Raw genomic sequence first — 22,765 nt, 5'->3', positions numbered from 1 at the left:
AACACCTGCAGTGCTCGGCCCGCACCCCATACCCAGCAAGGCCTCAAGGGAGTGTCTGATGAAACCTGACTGAGTGCCCTGGTGAGGGGGAGGAGGAAGAGGAGGAGGAAATGCCTGCAATCCTAAATGCCAGAGCCCCTCTCCTGGCCCTGCCCCAGGGCCCTGTTTATGCCTTGCTCAAAAAAATAACAGTGGAGCCTTTGCACTCAATGTCAAGTTTTTGTTACAGAGTAATTTTTCCATAAAACCATATGAACCAATCGGTTAATTCTCGATTTGGTTGAATTTAAGAGTTCTATTAAAACTTAGTCCTAAAAAGACAAGCTTTTAATGTTGAAGCCTTATTCTTCCAAAGCCCCAATCCTCGCGTTATGAGAGGCCAAACTGCCCTATGAACTGAGGTGCACGGTTGGGCTGTGAGTGCTGAGCACTGAAGTGGTGGGAAGAGCCCTGCCGTCAACAACTGGCTGCACTCTGGACCCGCAGCCACCGCGCAGCCCAGCCACCTGAGGGAAGGCTGCCCATCAGCGCCCGCATCACTCTCAGCCAGGCACGGCCTGACCTTGTACTGTGCGCGCTGCTCACAGGGTCAGGCGGCTTGACTGTCTAAAAGCCCTGGTTTGTAAGCTTTGGTTGCGACTGCAGAGAGAACTTGTCCACGGGTCCCCTCAAGTGAAGCTCCAGGGACACTTGAGGGGAGATCCAAGACAGCATTTTGACAAAATGAGAAGTGGCAATTGATTCACACTACATTGTATCACGAAACTGAATAAAAGTGTCACGGGTCAAAAAAAAGAAAACCGGAAAATAATGAATGTTGGTAAAGATGTGGGAAAACTGACCGCTATTAGCAGCAAGGTAAACCTGAATGAAGGGTTTCTCTATCTTGAATTTCATGCATTGAGAAATCTTAATTATACAAATGAACATGCACAGGTCTCACAAGATTAGTGAGGTAAAACTAAAACCATAATAGTAAGGGAAGGAAATATTAAAGAACTAGAACAGCAGTTCTCAACCTGTGGGTCACCACCTCTTTGGGGGTCGAACAACCCTTTCACAGGGGTCACCCGATTCATAGCAGTAGCAAAATTACAGTGATGAAGTAGCAACGAAAATAATGTTATGGTGGGGTCACCACAACCTGAGGAACTGTATGAAAGGGTGGCGGCATCAGGAAGGTCGAGAACCACTGAGCTGGAGGACAGTTCGTGTCTCATCAGTGCTCTACTGCACGCTGGGTAGATCATCCTTCCGTGTGGTCCCTCTGTGAGGGACTAATTATCATACTGGTGGGTTTGGGTCTCCACTCTGTCTATGCTCCTTCACGTCAATGTGATTGCTTGTTTTTGAATGTCTGATACCTATTCTCTTCGACACCTCATGATCAGACAGGCTGGTGTGCTTCTTCCATGGGGACTTTGTTGCTTCCCTGCTAGATGACTGCTTGTTTAACCTCAAGCCTCCAAGACCCCAGATGCTCTATCTTTTAATAATTGGGCACCATTAGCCTTTTTTTTTTACCATATTTGTTTAAGCACCCATTTTGTCTTCAAAGACTATAAAAGATGAGTAACATACATTTCTACATGATTAGAACAAACCGTTCTTGTACAGAGGTAAGATTAAATTAGAGGCCCAAAGTCCATCTGCTTCCTATTGTGTGTGTGTATAATTTTTACTTTGTTATTCCTGACCTTTGTACGTTCATTTGTATAAATATGATCATCTGATGCATAAAATCCAAAATATATAGAAAGCCTTCAGAACCAGTACTGGGAGTAAGGGTTCCCTGAGAGCATGCAAAGGGGTGGGCGGGGGGGACACACACACATGCACTGAGAGCAATGATGACTGTATAACCCCACTTGAGGGGAATGAATCACAGAACTGCAGGTCGATGGATATATTGGATGGTATAAGATATGGCAAAATAGTAATAATAATATAATATAAATAAAGGTTCGTGGGGGAGAGAAGGGGAGGGAGGGTGATAAAGAGGACCTGATATAAAAGAGTTCAAAAAGAAAGAAAATATTTTGAAACTGATGGTGGCAGTAACTGTACAATTATGCTTGATTTAAATGAATTATGGATTGTTATAATTACCTGTAAGAGATCCCAATAAAATGATTTTTTTTAAAAACCAAGAAAACACAGAAGGTCATAAAAGAAAAAAAAATCGAATGAAATGGGACCTATTATTTCTTTAGGAAGAGATTTTTCTTTTTTTCAAAAAATAATTTACAGTCAGAACAAACTATAGAACTCAAACCAAAATTGAAAAAGCAGCAGCATGAATTTTCCTCTAGTTCTTGACTGCTTCCTCCCCCATACTATCATGATCCCAATTCTACCTTACAAATCCAGCTACACTGGAGGATGTACACTGGCACAGGTAGGAACTGGAAACACAGGAAATACAGGACAGATGATCCCCTCAGGACCAGTGGTGAGAGTGGCGATACCGGGAGGGTGGAGGGATTATGGGGTTGAAAGGGGAAACTGATTACAAGGACCTACTATAACCTCCTCCCGGGGCAACGGACAGCAGAGAAGTGGGTAAAGGGAGACGTCAGACGGTGGAAGATATGACAACATAAAATTACCAAGGGTTAATGGGGGATGGGGGATTGGGGAGAGAGGAAAAAATGAGCTGATACCAGGGCTAAAGTAGAAAGCAAATGTTTCGAGAATGATGAGGGAAACAAACATATAAAAGTGCTTGACACAATGGATGTATGTGTGGATTGTGCTAAGAATTGTACAACCCCCAATAAAATTATTTATTTTTTTTTAAAAGCAGCAGCAGCATGAATGAAGATTTGTAATTTCTCTGCTTATGAACAAGATAAAAGTACATACTTCTGAACGGGTCCTGTGTGCTTGACTTCTCGCCATTCTTCTTCTGCATTCGATGTAATAGAAAGGGAGTAGCAACCGCTACTTTGCTTCTGCATCAAGGTGTAAGTAGGCGTGGCCGTATTTGCATGTGCGGACTGATGGGGAGTACCAAGGAAAGAGTTTCGTTAGGGTACATCAATGCAAGCGTGGTAACTACCCCACAAAATCAAAACCTAGCTTCCAGGAGAAAATGCTCTCACAAAAGAAACCTATACGAATGAGTACGTTTTGTGTTTTCACAACTTCTACAAAGTAATATATAGGGAAGTAAAAATAGCACTGTTGGTCAGGAGTTACTATATACACAATAGCTCAAGTTTAATTGAAGTATTATTTCCAAACTTGGGACCTATGAACTAAAATTGGATTTGAAAACATCACACCTGAAAATGAATAAAACCCCAGACTGGCTGCCATCGAATCAATGCTGAGTCACAGCGACCCCAGAGATGATAAATAGGTAAAAATAAAAATTTTCAATGATGAGAAACTGAGTGTTATAACAGTAACATAAATTCATATATTTATTATTAAAGGGGAAAGCTGGATATAAATTTGTATATATAATAACTGTGGAGTATTTTTAAAACAGTATGCATAGTGAAGTTTTCATAGCTCATCCTTCACAAAGTGACTGTCTAAGTATTAGCTCCAGATTAGGCCCTCAGGTCTCAAAAATTCATTTTTCGAGTCGATTCCAACTCATCCTGACCCTATAGGACAGGGTAGAACTGCCCTTGTCTTTGTTGGACTGTAACTACTTATGGGAACAGAAAGCCTCATTTTTTTTCTCCTGCAAGCATCTGGTGGTTTCAAACAGCTGGCCTTGAGATTGGCAGCTCAATGTGTAAACTGCTACACCACCAGGGCTCCAGTGGATAGAATACACATACACACATATGTACACACAAACAAATAGCTGTCTAAATACTCACACCCAAGAGCGACCTTAGCATTTTCTTTCCTAGAAGTACAAACTACACGTATGTGACCAACTTCCTATAAAATTAAACATGGTATATTTTTTAACTTATTGTTTCAGGCTAATTTTATACTTATAAGAAAGGTTGCAAAACATTTTTTCACCCAGATCCCCCAAATGCTAACATCTTGTATGCCATAGAACAATGATCAAGACTAAGAAATTAAAATGAGTAACCATATGGGACTATTAACTAAAATGTGACATTCATCTAAATTTCACTCACTTTGCAGGAATGCCCTTGGTCTGTCCTAGTAGTCTATAATTCCTTGACCACTAGTGATCTAGACTCATGACCATGACATCATTGCAGAGTGCTAGTCAGTTGCTTTCCACTGAATTTATCTTGATTTTCCTCATGATCAGATGGAGGATCCAAATTACCGGGAACAATATCATAGAAGTAACATCAGGCATCCTTTTCAGCGCATGAGATCAGGACTATACGTTATGCTGATGTCCTACTGGTGAGTTTTACTTTGGCCACTTGCTTAAGGTGGTTTCTGCTAAGTTTCTCTATTGTAAATTTATTGATTTTCCTTTTGTGTTAATATCTGGGAATTACTACCTGGAAACTGCAAACAAACGGAATTTTCTGGAAATTTCCACCTGTCGACTTTCGCATCCGTTGATGGGCCTGTCTGCAACAATCACTGCAGGTGCTTTAACAGCAGTCTCCTACTTCCCTCATTCCTTTCACACTCAATTAATGGAAACGTTCACGAGAGAAAAAGTAATCCTTCCACTTATTCTTCATTCATTTAGTTACCTATTTACACCAATATAGACTCGGGGTATTTATTTTATTCTGTCGTTATAATCTTACACTATCATTACTGGTTTTACTGGTCTACTATGACAGCTTTGCTTGACATCGGGACTCTTTCAGACTGACTCATGCACCCTTCCAGCAAAAGCGAGCATTTTGAAATTAGCCTAATTTCCATGAATACTTTTACCCAACACCCATACAAGCAATAATAATCAACTGCTAACCTGAGCTACTGATTTCACCTTCATTTCTTCAACAGCAGCAGTGGAGAAAGAAAAAGTTGAAGCACAGTAATAGTGAAAAAAAGAGCTTTCTTTTGACGAGAGGCTCTGGAGCAAAGGAAATGCCTGGATCCAAGACAATGGATAAGCAAGCTCCACTTCTCCACTGGTCGTACTGATTTCTGTCATGATGTCTTTCAATTTCAGTTCTTCTCTTTGTGAAATAGGATGATGTAGCTCAAGGAAAATAAATTCACTGGACTTTGCTATAGAGGAAGAAAGAAACCAACCCTTTATTCATGGCACTATTTGTCAAGGAAGTGATCCCATAACTACTATTCTAACGACGAGGACTTGTGTTGTACTCAGGCTAGCCTTGAGTCTGCCCGCCTCTACGGCACCTCCCAACAACAGGAGAGTTGGAATGCAACCCAGCAACGTAGTTTCTGTACGTCAGGTAACAACCCAGGCAAACAAACACCCAACCACTTCAGACTCGTGCTCTCAGACTTCAGAAGGAGCACTCCACCGAGGGACGGCCTGCCACCATCTCCAATGCCGAGCAGTTAGTAGCAGGTGCTAAGGATACCTTTGTTAACGAATTTAAAAGAAATGCATAGGTGAAAATTAATCAACTACTAATTTTCTAGCCTCCTCCCTATATCGTATCAATTAAGAAATTATAAAATCAAACATCTCCCTCAAAATCACTTTGCATTAACAACCATTTTAACAATGGTCCCATAAATCATTCTCTTCTACCCTACTAGAGATTAGAAAGGGGCTCCAAACCACGGAGAAGAGTCACGGAAAGATCACAGGGTTTGCCCATGAACTTTTACAGCTCAGCTCCATCATAAATTCAGACCTTTTTAGGTTTCCTCAGCTTCTGCACTATGTAGTCACAGGCTTCTCTGACTAACAAGTAATTAGAACAGAAAAGCAACTAAATTTAAAGTTTAAAACAATTACCACTTACCATATTTAATAATCAGTAGTAATTAAGGGAGGAGGTAAGGAGATGAAAGAAGGGAATTTTAAGAACTTGGAGCATGGTTTAAGGGCGTCCTATCTGTACCCTTAAGTGTTATGCGGAGAGGTCTCAACCCAGGGTTAGAGGAGTGATGTATCAACAAACCTAGCACTTTTTTTTCCCTAAGATGACGGGGGAGAGTAGTCTGAATTGGGTTATGAGGCCCCAGCAGAGGGTGCCCCACCTCAGCCACTGAACTCACTTGGCCGGCCCTAAGTCCATAGCACTTTTTTAAGAGCAATTATAGGAAATGTTGAAATTAAAGACTTCAATATTTTACTTAACTTTACTAGAGATTACCTCTGCTAGTTTATTATGAAACAAGAATAAGAAACATAAAAAAGTTAGCAAAAGATGACAACTACCTAAAAGGTTGTAATACTTTTTACATTTGAAGTAAATTTTACTTAGTTGAATAAAACTACTAGAATAAATTAATGTAAGTAAATATAATCATTTTTACATATGAAAAAATAAAAAATTTAATTCAATGAAATAACTGCTTTATGTTAGATTTTTCAGGTAATCCTAAAGTTCAGAACTCAGTTTGTACTCACATTGCTGGCTTAATGCAGGGTTTTCCAACTGCGTCTGAATCTCTTGGAGATAAACTGGAGAAAGCCAGAGGAAAAGGATAGCATGATTCCTTTTAGTGGGGTCATCGTCCTTGCTTTTCCACAGGCCAAACCTCTTCAAATGGGCAGTGTCCACGAGCAATGAAACCTCATGGAGGGACACTGAAACACACAAAAATAGCAACTTATGAAAACTGGCCATTTTTAATACATTATTTTTCAAGATCATGTGCAAAGTGCCTAAGAAATATATTTCCAGACTACTTCCTACAGTTAGCTGAAGTATTCCAAGTAATAAAAGTACCATTACATCAAACATCAGTTACAATTAGGAAGGGCTAAAATACTTACCAAGTGGCATAGTGCTTAAGTGGCAGGCTGCTAACCAAAAGGTCAGGGACTTAAACTCACCAGATGGTCCTTGGAAAAATTGTGACAGTCATCTTCAAACCAGATTTACAGCCTTGGAGAGCTGTGGGAGCCCTACCCTGTCCCAGTGGATTGTTGAGTCAGAACAACTTCACAGTAAGGCGTGGATTTAAATATATTAAAGCAACAATTAAACTTAGGAATTCAGATTTTTGAAAACTTTTTACTAGGAAATGGATGAAGGCTTCCAGAGCAGATAATCAGTTTGACATCAACAATTCATACACATTTTGCTTCATCTCCCTCATTCACGTATCATCACTTTTCTCACTACCCCCGCCCCGCATACCTCACGACTGCTACTAATTCCTTTTTCTGCCTAATGTTTGGCTGAAAACTGAGCTCCTTTACTATTTAATTTAAAGGCATTAAAAGAATGCTTTGCTGTTTTTAAGTTAAAACATCTTAGCTCCTTTTAAAGTTGCTTTATAAAAAACTTAGTAAATATGAAGTACATCATTAAACTGCCATAGTTGGGTTTAAATTCAATACAGAAAAAGAACTATAAAAATCTGGTTAGAGCAATCACAATGATCTATATATAACCACATCCCAGGGGGACAGATAACAGAAAAGTGGGTGAATAGAGACATCGGTCACTGTAAGACATGAAAAAATAATAGTAATTTATAAATTATCAAGGGTTCGTGAGGGAGGGAGGGGAAAATGAGCTGATACCAAGGACTCAAGCAGAAAAAAAATGTTTTGAAAATAATGATGGCAACTGAGATAGTTTATTGTGCCAACCTGGCCGATAAACACATGTGGGATTAATTGAAGGGTGGAGGGATGAATGGCTAGGTGAGCCTCGCCTTTCAAGTTCTCGGGTCTCTTGCTTTGTGATGGTTGCACCAGGATGCAGCTGCCTTGGCAGTTCCCTGCTTCAGCTTGCAAGGCTGACTTCCTGCAAGACATCCCCAAGTAGAAGCCACATGGACCTACCCCGATGCAGCCCTGGGTGCTGAAGCACCTGTGTGGAAACCCTTGCCGGCGCTGAGATACTTGCACATTCACTGAGTCTGCTTTCCCCCTGCAGTCGGCGTCATTGTCTCTGCTTTGTGAGATGGAGGAATTTGTGGATTAGTGTTGGACATGTGGGTTAATGTTGGACTTGTGGGTCTGGGCAGCACTGGGTTGGGATGTGTTCTTGATGCATATATAAAACTCTCTCTTATACATGAGTTTCTGTGGATTTGTTTCTCTAAAATACCCAGACTAATACATTATCGTACCTTGGGAGTGGGGTACTAGAGAAACAAATCATAAGATGGAGAGTAGATGTTTGTTTGACCTCTCCCTCATGGAAGTTTTTCTTCTTTGTCTAGCCAGAGGTCAGATAAAGCCACACTATTTACTTGGTTTTTTTCTGGGGAAAATAATGGGAAGTGGGAAAATAGAAAGTCTGTAAGCCCACTTGATTTCAGCTATTAAAATTTTATCTTTAGATGGGTTTAGCCCACATCTGCAAAGAAAAATATGCCCCACCCAGTGCTTTGGAGTACTCAGGAACCAGTAGTCTTTGTCAGAAGCTGGATAAAGTCTGGAACCATGAAGAAAACTCCTCTCTGGGACTGAATGTTAAAGGGAGCCTGTGAGCAGGCTGAATTGCTTGCTAGGTGACCACCTGGATCTATTTGAGTGGAAGTGGGAGAAATGCAGCAATAAAGAGACGGGTTGAGTTTGGGCCACAGACACCTGTGGAGTTGGTTTATAGGGAAGAAAGACGAGAGCAGGTTGACTGGTCTCAGGTTCGTGACCTAGCTTGAGGGGGCTAGGCTTGTTGAATATTGGTGAGAGCCCATGGTCTAAAGGCAAGGCAACCAATGAGCACCCTGTGGAGGCTAAGTGAGGCAGCCCACATTGAGTTGACCAGAACCTAACCTGCTGGAGATTTCTGAGTCTGTGAACTAGTGCATATTGTTGCTGATTTTATGAATGGCCTGTCCGGATTTGACATTGCTCATGGATGCAGACTTCACAAGGTCCAATTGGAATGAAGACTCTTCATGTCGAAAAATATGATTGCCTTCTCAGAGAACTGGGTTGATGTAAGTGGGCAGTATAGAAATTGGACAACCAAAATGGGGGGAGATAAAGGCATGAAATGGTTGGCTTACAAACTTTCATAGGTGGGAGAAAAAATTCACAGGATTATAGGGTTAAGGTGAAGATGTTAATTGCAATTGTGAAGCTAAAGAATTATGTATAGGTGCCAGGTTAGCAAGGGGTGGATTGAGTTAGTTTATTGTGCCAACCTGTCCGATAAACACATGTGGGATTAACTGAAGGGCGGAGGGATATATGGCTTGGTGAGCCTCACCCTTTCAAGTTCTTGGGTCTCTTGCTTTGTGATGGTTGCACCAGGGTGCAGCTGCCTTAGCCAGTTCCCTGCTTCAGCTTGCAAGGCTGACTTCCTGCAAGACATTCCCAAGGAGAAGCCACATGGACCTACCCCGATGCAGCCCTGGGTGTTGAAGCACCTGTGTGGAAACCCTTGCCGGCGCTGAGATGCTTGCACATTCATTGAGTCTGCTTACCCCCTGCAGTCGGCATCATTGTGTCTGCTTTGTGGATTAGTGTTGGACATATGGGTTAATGTTGGACTTGTGGGCTTGGGCAGCACTGGGTTGGGATGTGTTCTTGATGCATACTTAACCTATATATAAAACTCTCTCTTATACATGAGTTTCTGTGGATTTGTTTCTCTGAAGTACCCAAAGTACCCAGACTAATACAGCAACAAACATACAAATGTGCTTGCTTGACAAATTGGATGGATGGATGGTGATAAGAGCTGCATGAGCCCCTAATAAGATGATTTTTTAAAAAAATGGTTAGAAAAGCATTTCAGAATTCTCACTATCCATTTGTTTTATTTTATATTCAAAAGTACACTGAAAATAGGTCATAAGACAATGAAAGCTTACCTTGAAATGGAATCTTAACATACTTTGTCGTGAACTTAAAGGAAAAATAAAAAAGCAAAAATTTAGTTACTACCCAAAATGTATTACTATAGAAATTTTTTACTTTTTCTCTTTTTCATACCACAAATACATATTCAAAGTCTATCCTAAAAACCCTTTTATCAATAAACCATGAAAATGTTTCATGGTAAAGAGTGTATGTAAGTGTAAAACTTCTGTAAAAATTTAATTTTCAGTATATTCATTCATAAAATCAGTAATATATATTTTTAAATGTTCTCTGAAGATTTAAAGACAAGTATGACCAAGTTAAATTGTATCCAGAAAATCTACCAGCAGACTTCAAGGAAGCAGTGATTTTGAAAAACATGCCACTAAGTATATACCACAAAATAAGGTTTGATTCAGAAGCTGGCAGCTCAGAAGGTGAACATTCTCTTAAGCATGAACTAACAGCCAAGCTCACGAGACTGCTGAACAAAACAAACTGCCAGTACACAGCTACATGTTTTGTATTCGTTCTCATGAGAAATTAAAAGGGTCAAAACGGTTCGCTTTGTGTTCCACCAGGCATGAATAGTCTGTTTCTGTAGAAAAACGACCTGGTGAATCCAACTACAATCAAAAGTTGCTTTCACTGTAGTAAAGTAGAAGTAAAAGATCCGTTCATGCCAAACAGCTAAAATAACGAAGGGTCAGGCATTCAAGACCACAAGTAGGGCGCCTTTGTGCAGAACACAACAGGAGGCATGGCCAGAAGCCAGGACACCCTTTAATGATGAGCCCTGCTAATGCTTTCGTCTTTCGTGGTTCCACGTTACAGACTACCTTCTGACCAGAAATTACACACACACACACACACACACACACACGTGGCAGGGTTGCTGTTCCTTGTTAATCTCTCCAAGTGGCGACTTACCTGTTGCTTGGATAATAATTAAAGCTTACATGTGCTCTGTGAAAGAGGCGTGTGCTTTTAAGTTTGTTTTTCCGATTAGTGACAAATGAATGCGCTTTAGTTCTATGGTAAGTCTATTTTTGACTTTTTTAAACCATAAGAACAGTCGCACTGGAAAGATGACTACAGCGGATCAAACCCTTGTCACTGTGATCTCCCCTCTGATACACTTTAGGCCCGATCTGCTTTTCAATGTTTTCTGAGTTTTCTGGGCTTGCGTTTTGTTATTTTTCCACAACATTGGGGCTTGTCCCTGATGTGTTTTGTAGGTAGCCCTCTCGAATCTCAGGTGTTTTTGCTTTGTTTTTTAGTATATGAAGCCAAGGATTGAAGAGCCTGGAGAGATAACCACTAGAATAGGGGTTCTTGGAGGGCACCATGAAGAGGGGGGGGTAAAGGCAATCTGCTATCAAGGAGTTCAAGAAGGAAGAAAATGTTTTGAAACTGACTGTGATAGAAATTGAACACTACTGCTTGACATAGTTGAACTACAGAATGGTATGCTGTGTGGATTAGCTCCTAATAACACGGTTTGGCAAAAAAGAAGCAGTCTCAGAACACAAAGCGTGATGGAAAATGGTTTTCGTATATACCTAAATTAACTGTCAACCAAAAAAATTGTCAGCAGAGTGCCACAAGAGTTAATATTCAGTGAAAATATGTTTACTTAACTTCATTTCATTTACCCAGTTAATAATTATTATATATCATGGACTCAGAAATAAACTCACTAATATCAATGTATAATTCATAGTAGTAGAAGTATATTAATTTAAATTGTGAGCTTGGGGTTAAAATCCTGCCCTGCAGGTGCACACGTGTATGTGTGTGTGCAGTGGGTAACCGGAGGAAACTTACTAAACCTCATTCAACTTTAGCTTCCACACCTGTAACTGGGAGGGTTGCTCTAAGGTGGAAAAGAGATGACATATTTAAAGTACTTGGAATCATTGCTGCCTATTCAATATGTGTTGTGTTAGACACAAGCATCTGATTAAGAATCTTTAGTTCTCTAACTCAATCTAGTTAAGTAAAACGTATTCTATAATTTTCAAATAGCTATCATAAATATGTACGGCATATATTCCTTTAACAAATTGTTTCTTACATATTGCACGGGTTCTTTGATCTCATAAAACACAACTTTCAAAAACTAGTTCTTGAAAATTAGTGTAGCGGGTGTTTGCTTTTGAGGTGTGGTGTGGTCACTACTGAAACATGAGGCATAATGCCAACCAAGACAAGACTATAAAGCGGAGAAGCAGCTCAACCCACCTCAACTTTCAACACACTCCTTTCCCACACTCTTCCATCCTCGAGGATCCTGTCCCAGCCTAGCTTCCCATGCCATTCACCACTTCACAGGGTGCTTGAGCCAATGTGCTGATGGCTCTGAAGGGTAAAACCCCATCACCAGGAAAGTTTAACTCCCAATTAATGTTGGGGGGAGGGGGAAGTAACCTCATGCTGGAAATCATACACACTTGTTTTAACTTTAGAATAAAGCTGATTCTAAAAGCTATTTCATACCTTCTTACCATTGCTATTACAGTTCTCTGAACACAGTGTATATTTCATTAATATCTTTCCTGTTATCAGCAGTCACGATTTTAAAAAAAAGAAAACGGTCACATCCTAAGCAACATTCTCATCGGTAAATAATCATAATCTTAAATGTCCACGTATAGGAAAATGATAGTTTTCAACCAAAGATCTTTTCTAGTTTGGCTAAATTGCAAATTAGCTATTAAAATACGTGAGTAGTGTATCTCCAGTCTACACCAATGCTTACCACATAGTAGGCACTTCAGTTCATTAAGTGTCTAGAGCAGCGCTTCTCAACCTGTGGGTCACTACCCCTTGGGGGTCAAATGACCCATTCACAGGGGTCGCCCAATTCAAAACAGGAAGTAGCAACAAAAATAATTTTATAGTTGGTTGGGGTGGGAGGGGGTTACCACATGAGGAACTGTATTAAAGGGTCGTGGCATTAGGAAGGTTGAGAACCACTGGCGAGAGACTGGGTTAATTTCTAAATTACTGAGCATCAGTGAGTTAGTTTATTGTGCCAGCCTTGCTGATAGCACGTGGGGTTAATTGAAGGGTGGAGGGATAAATGACTCAGTGAGCCTCACCTTTCTAGTTCTCAGGTCTCTTGCTTTGTAATGGTGGGACCAGGGTGCAGCTGCCTTAGCCAGTTCCCTGATTTAGTTGGCAAGTCTCACTTCCTACAAGACACCCCCAAGGAGAAGCTGCATGCACCTACCCGATGCAGCCCTGGGTGCTGGAGCACCCATGTGGAGACCCCTGCCAGTGCTGAGATGCTTACACATTCACTGATTTGACTTTCCTCCTGCATCACTGAGTCTGTTTTGTGAGATGGAGGAGGACTTTGTGTTTGGTGTTGGACATATGGGTCAATGTTGGCCTGGTGGGCTTGGGCAGCACTGGGTTGGGATGTTTTCTTGATGCGCATTTACCCTTTATATAAAACTCTCTCTGATACATGAGTGTCTGTGGATATGTTTCTCTAACATACCCAGACTAACACAATCAGAAACACCCAAAAAGTATTTAACTTTTAAATAAATTCCTTAAATTTTTTTCCTTTTTCATATTTACTAATAACATTTATTTTTAAAAGTACTTATCTACTCTCCAGCCTCACAGAATGCTTTGATTTTTATAGCATTCCTCTCAATCTTCATTAGCCAGTATACATTTTACATCATTGATATTAACTTTAGTTTATTTAATCACTTTCCTATGAACACAAGATTTTATTTCAATTATAGGAAATGATCTAACAAACATCAGGCAATTTTAAGGCCTACTTTGTGCCATTTACTGTGTATTTGCAGTCCCCTATATTGAAACAATGTAAACATCAAATAGGGAAATCTAAAGACCTATTGGAATTCCCCAAAATACATAAATGAATTAAATTATGGTTACCATATATTACCCGAGTATAAGCCGACCTGAACATCAGCCGAGGCACCTAATTTTACCACAAAAAAAAAGGTATTAAAAATGTGCTGGAAAAGTCAGCTTATACATGAGTCTATATGGTGGTTTCAAAATCACATGTATGATACAGTATTCTTTTGTTTTAAATACATGTAGGTGTGCATGTGCATAAGAGGGTATTAAGAAGTTGATGGACATATTCCATTATCTTTTTATTCCAGTTTTCCATAAACTGTTTGGGATGCCCGCCCCTTGCATATGTACCCATGCTTATATTTATATAGATAAGAATATAGAATGATATACACCAGATAATCAGTAACATCTGTCACTAGATAAGCAACAAACGTTCTTTACAATGTTTTTATTCAATTGTGGCATTTTGGTTTCCCCTTAACAAACTCACCTGATTGTATAATTGCATCATTAAAATATCGACTAATTAGAGATTCTACTATTTAATATTGACGTTGAATTTTTCCCCCTTGGCTAATACTCATTATCAAATCTTTAGCTTATCCATCCTTTTGACATCACAAAGAACGTGCACACACACAAAAACACTGGCTAGCATTGAAATTAAAAGTAAAAAGGCAAAATGGGGAGAAAATTCCAAAAAGGAATTTTGAAATTTCTTAAAGAGAAATAATTATAATATTATGTACAAATATACCCAAATCATTTATATTTTAAAACCAGTAGCTATAGGATATTAAACCACTTGTTCTTATGATTTCTATCAACCAAATTTTGCCTACACTGTTAGCTACTATTACTGTAGGACCCAGCATTTGCCAGGATGGGGACAGGATGCTTACTCTATTGGGATGGGGCCCTCGCCTGCATGGACATCAAGCAAACATCTACTTCATGTTTAAATCATATGTGTCTTCTCTGTGTTCCCTGATTCCTATGGAAAGATAGGGGTACTCATTACCATATGCACCTTCCTGGTACATACTTCCACTGTAGATTTACCATACTGTCAATCATAAGGAGCCCTGTTGGTGTAATGATTAGGCTGCTAATCACTGTCTCTATTGAAGAAAGATCTAGAAATTGTTCCTGTCAAAATTACAGCCTGGAAAGACATGGAACAGGTCTGCTCTGTCCCAGAGGGTCTCTGAGTTGGAATCAACTCGATGGAACTTAACAATAACAAAAATAAATGTATGTCTCTTCAATTAAACCTATAAATTCAATGCCCTATCCCTAGAAATCCTAATAAAATGTCTAGAAAATAACCTAAGTAAAAATTGGACATTACTTCGGTGTATTAGTCATTGTAACTCAACAACTGTTTGTTTATAAACTGCCTGCTTAGGTTGAACTATTTGTAGAAGAGAAGGTAGAAAAGTGAAGCAAGCCTGACATTGTTGTAGGTTACTTAAAAGTCAAATAGAGATGTTTCAAAAAGAATGATAAGTAATTATAAGCAATTATAAAATACATCCGAACTATGTAGAATACTTAAAAATCAGAGATGCTTAGAAAAGAATAAGTAATTATAAGCAATTATAAAAAACAGAACTATGTAAAATACTTAAAAGTCAAATAGAGATGTTTAGAAAAAAAGTGATAAGTATATTATAAGCAATTATAAAATACATAGAATGATGAAGGATACTTAAAAGTCTAATAGAGATATTTAGGAAAAAGTGCTAAGTATATTATAAGCAATTATAAAACACATAGAATTATGTAGGATACTTAAAAGTCAAATAGAGATGTTTAGAAAAAAGTGCTAAGTATATTATAAGCAATTATAAAACACATAGAACTATGTAGAATACTTAAAAGTCAAATAGAGATGTTAGGAACGCATGGTAAGTACTTATGAGACCCACAGAATAAATCTTAAAACAGGTACACAACCAAAGTGCTACACGAGGGACCACCAAAAAAGAACAGAGAAGCAAAGGGCTCTGCTGGGCAGTTTCCTTAGTAGGCGTTTTCCCTGTTACACAGCACGGAGCTCTCTCTCTCTCTCTCTCTCTCTCTCTCTCTCTCTCTCTCTCTCTCTCTCTCTCTCGCTCGCTCGCTCGCTCGCTCTCGCTCTCGCTCTCTCGCTCTCTCTCTCTCTCTCGCTCTCTCTCGCTCTCGCTCTCTCTCTCGCGCGCTCTCGCTCTCTCTCTCTCTCTCTCTCGCGCGCGCGCGCGCTCTCTCTCGCGCGCTCGCTCTCGCTCTCGCTCTCGCTCTCTCTCGCTCTCTCTCTCTCTCTCTCTCTGTCCATTGCTTCATCAAAGTAGTTCCTTCCATTCAAACTGCGGGGTTTTGTGATGGTGATGTAAGAGAGTAACATGCAGCTGTGAAATGTGGCTTCCTGCTCTAGAAAAATGCTGCAGAGACTGTTGTGATGTTGAACACACCTTACAAGGACAGCGCTATGGGAAAAACCCAAGTGTGTGAGTGGCTTTCTCATTTCAAAAACGGTGAAATGTCGACTGATGACAAACCTCGTTCTGGGCGTCCGTAAGCTCGCCACACAGATGAAACTGTTGACTCCTAGGGCATGTGCAGTGTGTTCCCCCAGGTCAGTGTTAACTATGCTTTTTGTCCAAGAGGTTCTGAAAAGACTGTGTAACCGTGTGTGACAAATAGGCCTGATTTGAAGCACAAGGGGGACTGGTTCTGCCACTATGACAATACACCTGCTCACACAGCCATCTCAGTGAGCCAGAGTTTTGGGCAAAAACCAGCATGCCTCTCTTGGCCCATGCACCTTACTCACCTGACCTCCCTCCGTGTGACTGCTTTTGTTGCCATGAATGAAGAGGGGCATGAAAGAACAGCAATTTGGTGCATAGAAGAGGCAAAGGAAAAAAAACGAGGGAGGTGCTGTCAGCCATCCAAACAGATGAGTTTGAAAAATGTTTCCAAGAGTGGAATCACAGACTTGACAAATGTATTAAGTGTAATGGAGATTACTTTGAAGGTGATAAGGTTGTTTTGTAAAAAAAAAATTTAAATGCATAGCTATGAGGACAAAAAATTCCACGTTTTATTTATTTTTGGTACCCCCTCGTAAGTACACAGAAAATGGAGAAATTAGTTTTGACTGGGAAGAACAGAAATGTTTCCAGGAAGAAGTAGCAGTTATTTCAGATAAAAGCTTAAAAGATTATTCGGATTTCCAGGGGCAGATATGGAGATAAACATAAGGAACTGAATAAAATTAAGCTTGGCTTCATGACACAGTATGTGATGGGGAACACTGAGAAAAGAAAACAAGGGGTGGAAAAACAGATTAATGTCAATCCTTAATAATTTAATATGGAGAACTCAGAGTGCAAACTGTTTAAATGCTCAACTACTAGCCAGAAGGTCGGTGGTTCAAATCCACTCAGAAGTGCCTGGGAAAGCAGAAAGCGGGTCTTGAAAACCCCGTGGGGCAGTTCGACGCGGCCCAGAGGGCACTGTAGGTCAGTATCGACTCAATGGTGAGCACGGTAACAACAACAGTTTACAGTAACTTCAATCTGTAAAATACATCTTTTGTTTTTCTATTCTGGGGTAGGGGGGCTTTAAACTGTACTCTGAATCCAAATTTGTTTTACCATCAAATAACTTTTAGACCTAAAAGAAAATGTTTGCTGTAGATTCTCTCCATTAATTAGAAATTAGTGTGATTTTTGTGAGATGAGAAAATGCTGATTTCAAAATACGTGAACGAATTCCAAACACTCAAAATGCCCGTGTCTAATCAATCTCAATCCTATTAGTTATGTTACTTAAAATAAAAAAACACAGAAACACTGGAAAAGCCTTCTCTAAAAATGCAAGACTCAAAGAGAAAAAAACTCAAAGAAAGTGTACTTACTGTAAGACAACCTTTAGCTGCTCCTTTCACTTTACCAATATAAACAGAGGTAAATATGACATCCAATTGCAGATCCATCTCATTACTAGGCATATCACAGGAAATGTTTTCCATGACAGGGTTATATGGATATAATTCAGATGACGCCTAGCAAGGAATAAATTATAAAATGCATATAACCCTAAGTATTACATAAATGCTAAAAATGATTTTAAATGTAAAATTTCCATATGAATTACAATTAAAAAATTGGTGAAGGATTTTTCACTCTTTTCGGTGTGAACAAATTGTAATCTAGATTTTTTTTAAATAGGATTAAAGTTTTTTAAAAAGTCAAATTCAAAATTCTATAAACCTAAGCTCTAAAAAGAGATCCTCCTTTGTATCAAAGCTATAATTTCACATTTAATATCCTCTTACAAATTTCAGTCATTTTTAAAATTTATACTGTGTTTTAGTTTTTCTTTCTTTCAATCTCCCACAATCACTTCATGAGGTAGTTATTTTGTTTTCCATCCACAAATAAATGCTTGGGCAAGATTTTCTGTTGCCTGGTTAAGTGCTATTTCAGCCACATAAAACTGGTTCCATAAAAGAAGATGTTAGTCTTAACTATTGCACTTTTACATTAGCAGTACCTAAAAACCTTCTGCTGAATCTAATCTAAATGCTTTGCTATTATGTTCTATGTACATAGAAAGCTAACCAGAAGTTACGTAAAATCTCAAAAACCACATTCCCTTTACTGAAACACAACATAATTCTGCGTTTAAGTTACAATAGATTGCCAGGATTCTCAGCAGCGGCTGTCTCCTGCAATCTCTCCTGAATTTTACAACATTTCCTGGTGACTTTTTTCAACCCTCTATTTATCTAGGCTTTGCACATTAGCCTTCTTTTACGCCAAAATCACAAATAACCAAATAAATCACCATTAAGTAATTATATTATGCATATGCACTTACCTCTAGCACATGTAATAAATATTCATTTGAAACATATCCCTATTTTTATCCAGCTCACAATGCCACTTAGCTTAAAAGAAATTATTACTCTTATTTTGTATTGTTTGCTAATACTACTTATTTTATTCCCTAAATAAAAGAGGAAGGCGAATCCACAATAGGTGGTTACTGTCAGAAACCTGACATATATAGTTTAGTGACAATGAAAGATTAGGATGAAAAAAAAATATCAGACATCACATTTGATATCTAAAGATACCTCCCAAAATAACCAAACTATATTCTCTAACAAGAGGGTAGGCAGCTGTGGTATTCTGCTTTATAGATCTTGCTCGATTTCCATGGTATTTGCTGTGACTATGAGCATATCCTGTCAATTTTCAATTTTCTTATAATTTGATCATTTTAGACGGAATTTTTCGCTTTATGAAGGGGCCCTGATGGCAGAGTAATTAACCACTCAATAGCTAATTGAGAAGACAGCAGTTAGAACATATGGCCGTCTGCTTCAGTAAAAAATTACAGATTGGAAATCCTATGAGGCAGCTCTTATTCTATCCTGTCACTATATGTCAGAATCAACTTAACAGCACTGTGGAGACCTTATGTGTTACCAAGGCAACTGTAACTAACATAGAAATTTGCACTCAGAGACTGCTGTTTTACTTACAAAACCCAACTGAGCCATCAAGGGGAATTCCTGAGGGGTGCAGACTCTTACTGTTTTAATGTGGTTAACTGCTAACTAAAAGGCTGAAAACCCCATGCCCTTTCAGAGGCACCTCACAAGAAAGACCTGGCAATATACTTCTAAAAAGGAAGCCCTTGGAAATCCTATAGAGCACGGTTCTATTCTGACACTTGTACCAAGAGAAGCTGACTCAACAGCAACTGGAATAAGCCATCAAGGAAGTTATTAGCCCAGTCTGGCAAGAACAGTTACATGTGAGTGAAAATAGAGAACCTGCCTGCTGAGGTGATCTATGTATGGAGTCTTCAATGCAACAAGAAGGCCCATAAATGATCGTCAGACCACCAAACTGTCGTCACAGCTCCAGCCAAGCTTTTCATGGTATGCTGGGGAAGAACCACTTCTAAGACTACTCAACAGCACACACTAATAAATTACAGTAATTACGCACTAGTGATCATTGAAAATAATAGGATCAAGAGTGCTTATACTCTTGATAGGATTTGTAAAATACCTGAGAGTATTTATAAAAACTGACAGACAAATGACTCACACCTTAATTTAGATCTATACTCTTCAAAGCACTGTTATCAAAAACACAATTGGCAGACATTATATCAAAAGTCACTTGTATTTATTATTTTCTCTAAGAGCCAAAGAATTTACCAAACTTGACAAGTTTCTCAAATTGTTTTTAATATGTTCATATGCTATTTCATTTAATATTCACAATAATCTTATGAGGTACTATATATATTTGCGTATAAGCCAACCTGAATATCACCAAGACAACTAATTTTAACCACAAAAACTGAATTAAAAATGTGCTGAAAAACTCAGCTTATACACGCACATACACAGATGTTCTTATTAATTAACATATATAAGAGGAAGCTTAAGTACTTAAGTAACTTGCCTAAATAGCACATTCAGGTTATAAATACAGATATGTTTATCTCCATGACCCATATTTTCTTCTTTTTATGCTACCTTATTGGTATATAAGAAAAATAATAATTCCTAATAGTCACAATACTGTAAAACCAGACACTGGAAAATTGTGCTCGTTTCTAGAAAATGCTTAAACATTTAGACTGCAAGCTTCCTCTAGTTTTTTACTGCTTCCCCCGCCCCCGACTATCATGACGGCAATTCTACGTTAGAAATCAGGATAGCCCAGAGCACGTGCACGGCTACAGAGAAGAGCCGGCAACCCCGGGAATCCCGGACAGATGACCCCTCAGGACAACAAAATGAGAGGGGCGACAGCAGGAGGGGAAGGGGACCCGACCACAAGGCTCTACATATGACCCCCTCCCAGGGGGATGAACAACAGAAGAGTGGGTGAAGGGAGACACCGGTCAGTATAAGACATGAAAATGAAAATAATTTATAAATTATCAAGGATTCATAAGGGAAGGAGGGCAGGGGGGTGGGGGTAGGGGTAGGAATGAGCTGATACCAAGGGCTCAAGTAGAAGATGTTTTGAAAATGAAGAAGACAACAAATGTACAACTGTGCTTGACACAAGGATGTTTGTATGGATTGTGATAAGAGTTGTACAAGCCCCAATAAAATTATTATTTTTTAATAGCATCTAAAGGAGAGGGGAGCGAGGAGGGTAGGGAAAATGAGGAGCTGATACCAAGGGTTTAAGTGGAGAGAAAATATTTTGATAACGATGAGGGCAACGAATGTACAAATGTGCTTGACACAATTGTATGTATGTATGTATGGATTGTGATAAGAGTTGTATGAGCCCCTAATAAAATGATTTATTTTAAAAAAAGAAAGTGATGGCAACATGTACAACTGTGCTTAACACAATGGACTAAGTATGGATTGTGATAAGAACTGTAAGAGCCCCCAATTAAATCATTAAAAAGGAAAAAAAGAATGGGCCTTTTAAAAGTTGGTGGAAACTACAATAAAGATAGTGAAATCGTTCCCCAAAAACCCCCAAACATTTAGACTGCAACCACGTAAATAAAGTTGGGGGGGGCATGGGAGGAGTGGGGACTGTTTATAATCCTTTTACCTCAAAACTCAAGATCACCTGTTTCCTTGAGACTAACCTGAAATTTGTGTCAAAACTCAAACTAAGAAAATGTTATAATTTTTATTAAAACACTCTGCTTGAGAGACCTGACAGTGCATTTTTCACAAATTATGTGTGAGAATTCAGAAATTAATTACCTGCAGAGATTCACTTGTAATCAAAGGTAGTTCAACAGACACTGCTGCTTCAGAAGCACGTTCATTTTCATTAGTGATTTCACAGTCTTGCTTAAGTTGTAATTGAAGAGTAGGTGGATTCTCCTGCTCGGTAGGGCCCTCTTCATCACTGGAAACGACAACTGAAAAGGAGGCATGCATTTTAAATATGCTACAATAATCAAGTATCATCAAGAAAGCTTCCTAATCAATGCATGCTATCATTCATAATCCCATTAAGCTTAGTCCTAAAAAGAATCTTCAAAAACTGCATATTTATTATCCAGTTATACTAGTTACATGAGCTATACTAGTTACATACTATTTTCCTAAAAGTCATATATTAGTCTCGATGCGTTTATTTAAGTTACCCACAACTTTCGTTTCTGGAGAATACGGGATTTTATTTTTTTAATCATTTTATGAGGGGCTCTTACAACTCTTTTTAGTATCTGTACAGACATCATTTGTGTCCAGCACATTTGTACATATGTTCCCATCATCGTTCTCAAAACACCCACTCTCCAGCTGAGACCCTGGCATCGGCTCCTCATTTGCTCCTCCCTCCCCGTGAATACAGGTTTTTAAATGGGCACAGCAAGGAGAGCGCAGAAAGTTCTGAATCAAACAATGTTTTACAAATATCACTCTAAAACGAAAGCTACAGAAAGATGTGTGACCCAAGTCACTGACTATCCCTAAGAATCTTGAAAGCTCTCTGTACTATGTGATTTTACGGATCACTCAACAATTAACTAGGTCAAGATTAATAACGATTTAAACTCTGTATGTCAGCTGTATCAACGAAAATAAGAATAGTGCTCCTTTTAAACTGCTATAGGTTTTTTTAAACTTTCATGGGATTGATTACAGTGTACTAGTCTAAGAAGGACTTAAACTGTCTTTTATACTTCTGTTACTTACTTGGTTCAGCTGAGATCAATGGCTGGTTCCCTTCACTCTGTTCATTTTGAAGAGGCTCTTCAACTGCATTCAACTCATCCCCATCCTTCTGAATCAGTGAAGAATTCCCCACAGCATCACTGGGAACGGGGTTCTCAGGCGCTCCAGCCGCTGAACAGTCAGAGGTGCATTGTGGGGCAGCACTCAGAGTCCACTCCTGACTGCTGAGTAAGGGTGGTTGGGTGAATTCACTTTCGGTAGATTCAGGTGTAACTGCAAGAAGGTCTGGATTCTGGTGACAGCTTTCACCAGACTCTTCACACTCAATGGATACTGTCAACTCATTTTCTTGTTCTTGTGGAGCCTAAGGGCACACAAGGAAAGAAAAAAGCATTTCTATA

General features: G+C 39.2%; 1 protein-coding gene across 6 annotated transcripts in view; it reads right to left on the bottom strand.

Moving 5' to 3' along the window:
• SENP7 (SUMO specific peptidase 7) overlaps positions 1–22,765 on the bottom strand; it is a 155,739-nt gene that overhangs the window by 30,918 nt on the left and 102,056 nt on the right. For all 6 annotated transcript variants that reach the window (XM_075542603.1, XM_075542606.1, XM_075542604.1 and 3 more), the window contains 7 exons: positions 22,386–22,728; positions 21,444–21,604; positions 17,592–17,738; positions 9,844–9,877; positions 6,470–6,649; positions 4,883–5,145; positions 2,866–2,999 (listed from right to left, as the gene is read on the bottom strand). In XM_075542603.1, coding sequence (XP_075398718.1) covers positions 2,866–2,999; positions 4,883–5,145; positions 6,470–6,649; positions 9,844–9,877; positions 17,592–17,738; positions 21,444–21,604; positions 22,386–22,728 — 1,262 coding nt within the window. The remainder of the gene's footprint in view (positions 1–2,865; positions 3,000–4,882; positions 5,146–6,469; positions 6,650–9,843; positions 9,878–17,591; positions 17,739–21,443; positions 21,605–22,385; positions 22,729–22,765) is intronic.

Source organism: Tenrec ecaudatus, chromosome 2, assembly GCF_050624435.1.
Source record: "Tenrec ecaudatus isolate mTenEca1 chromosome 2, mTenEca1.hap1, whole genome shotgun sequence".
In the NCBI taxonomy this organism is placed as follows: domain Eukaryota; kingdom Metazoa; phylum Chordata; class Mammalia; order Afrosoricida; family Tenrecidae; genus Tenrec; species Tenrec ecaudatus.
Note: the sequence above shows the minus strand (reverse complement) of the source record. Positions and strands in the feature narration are given on the sequence as shown.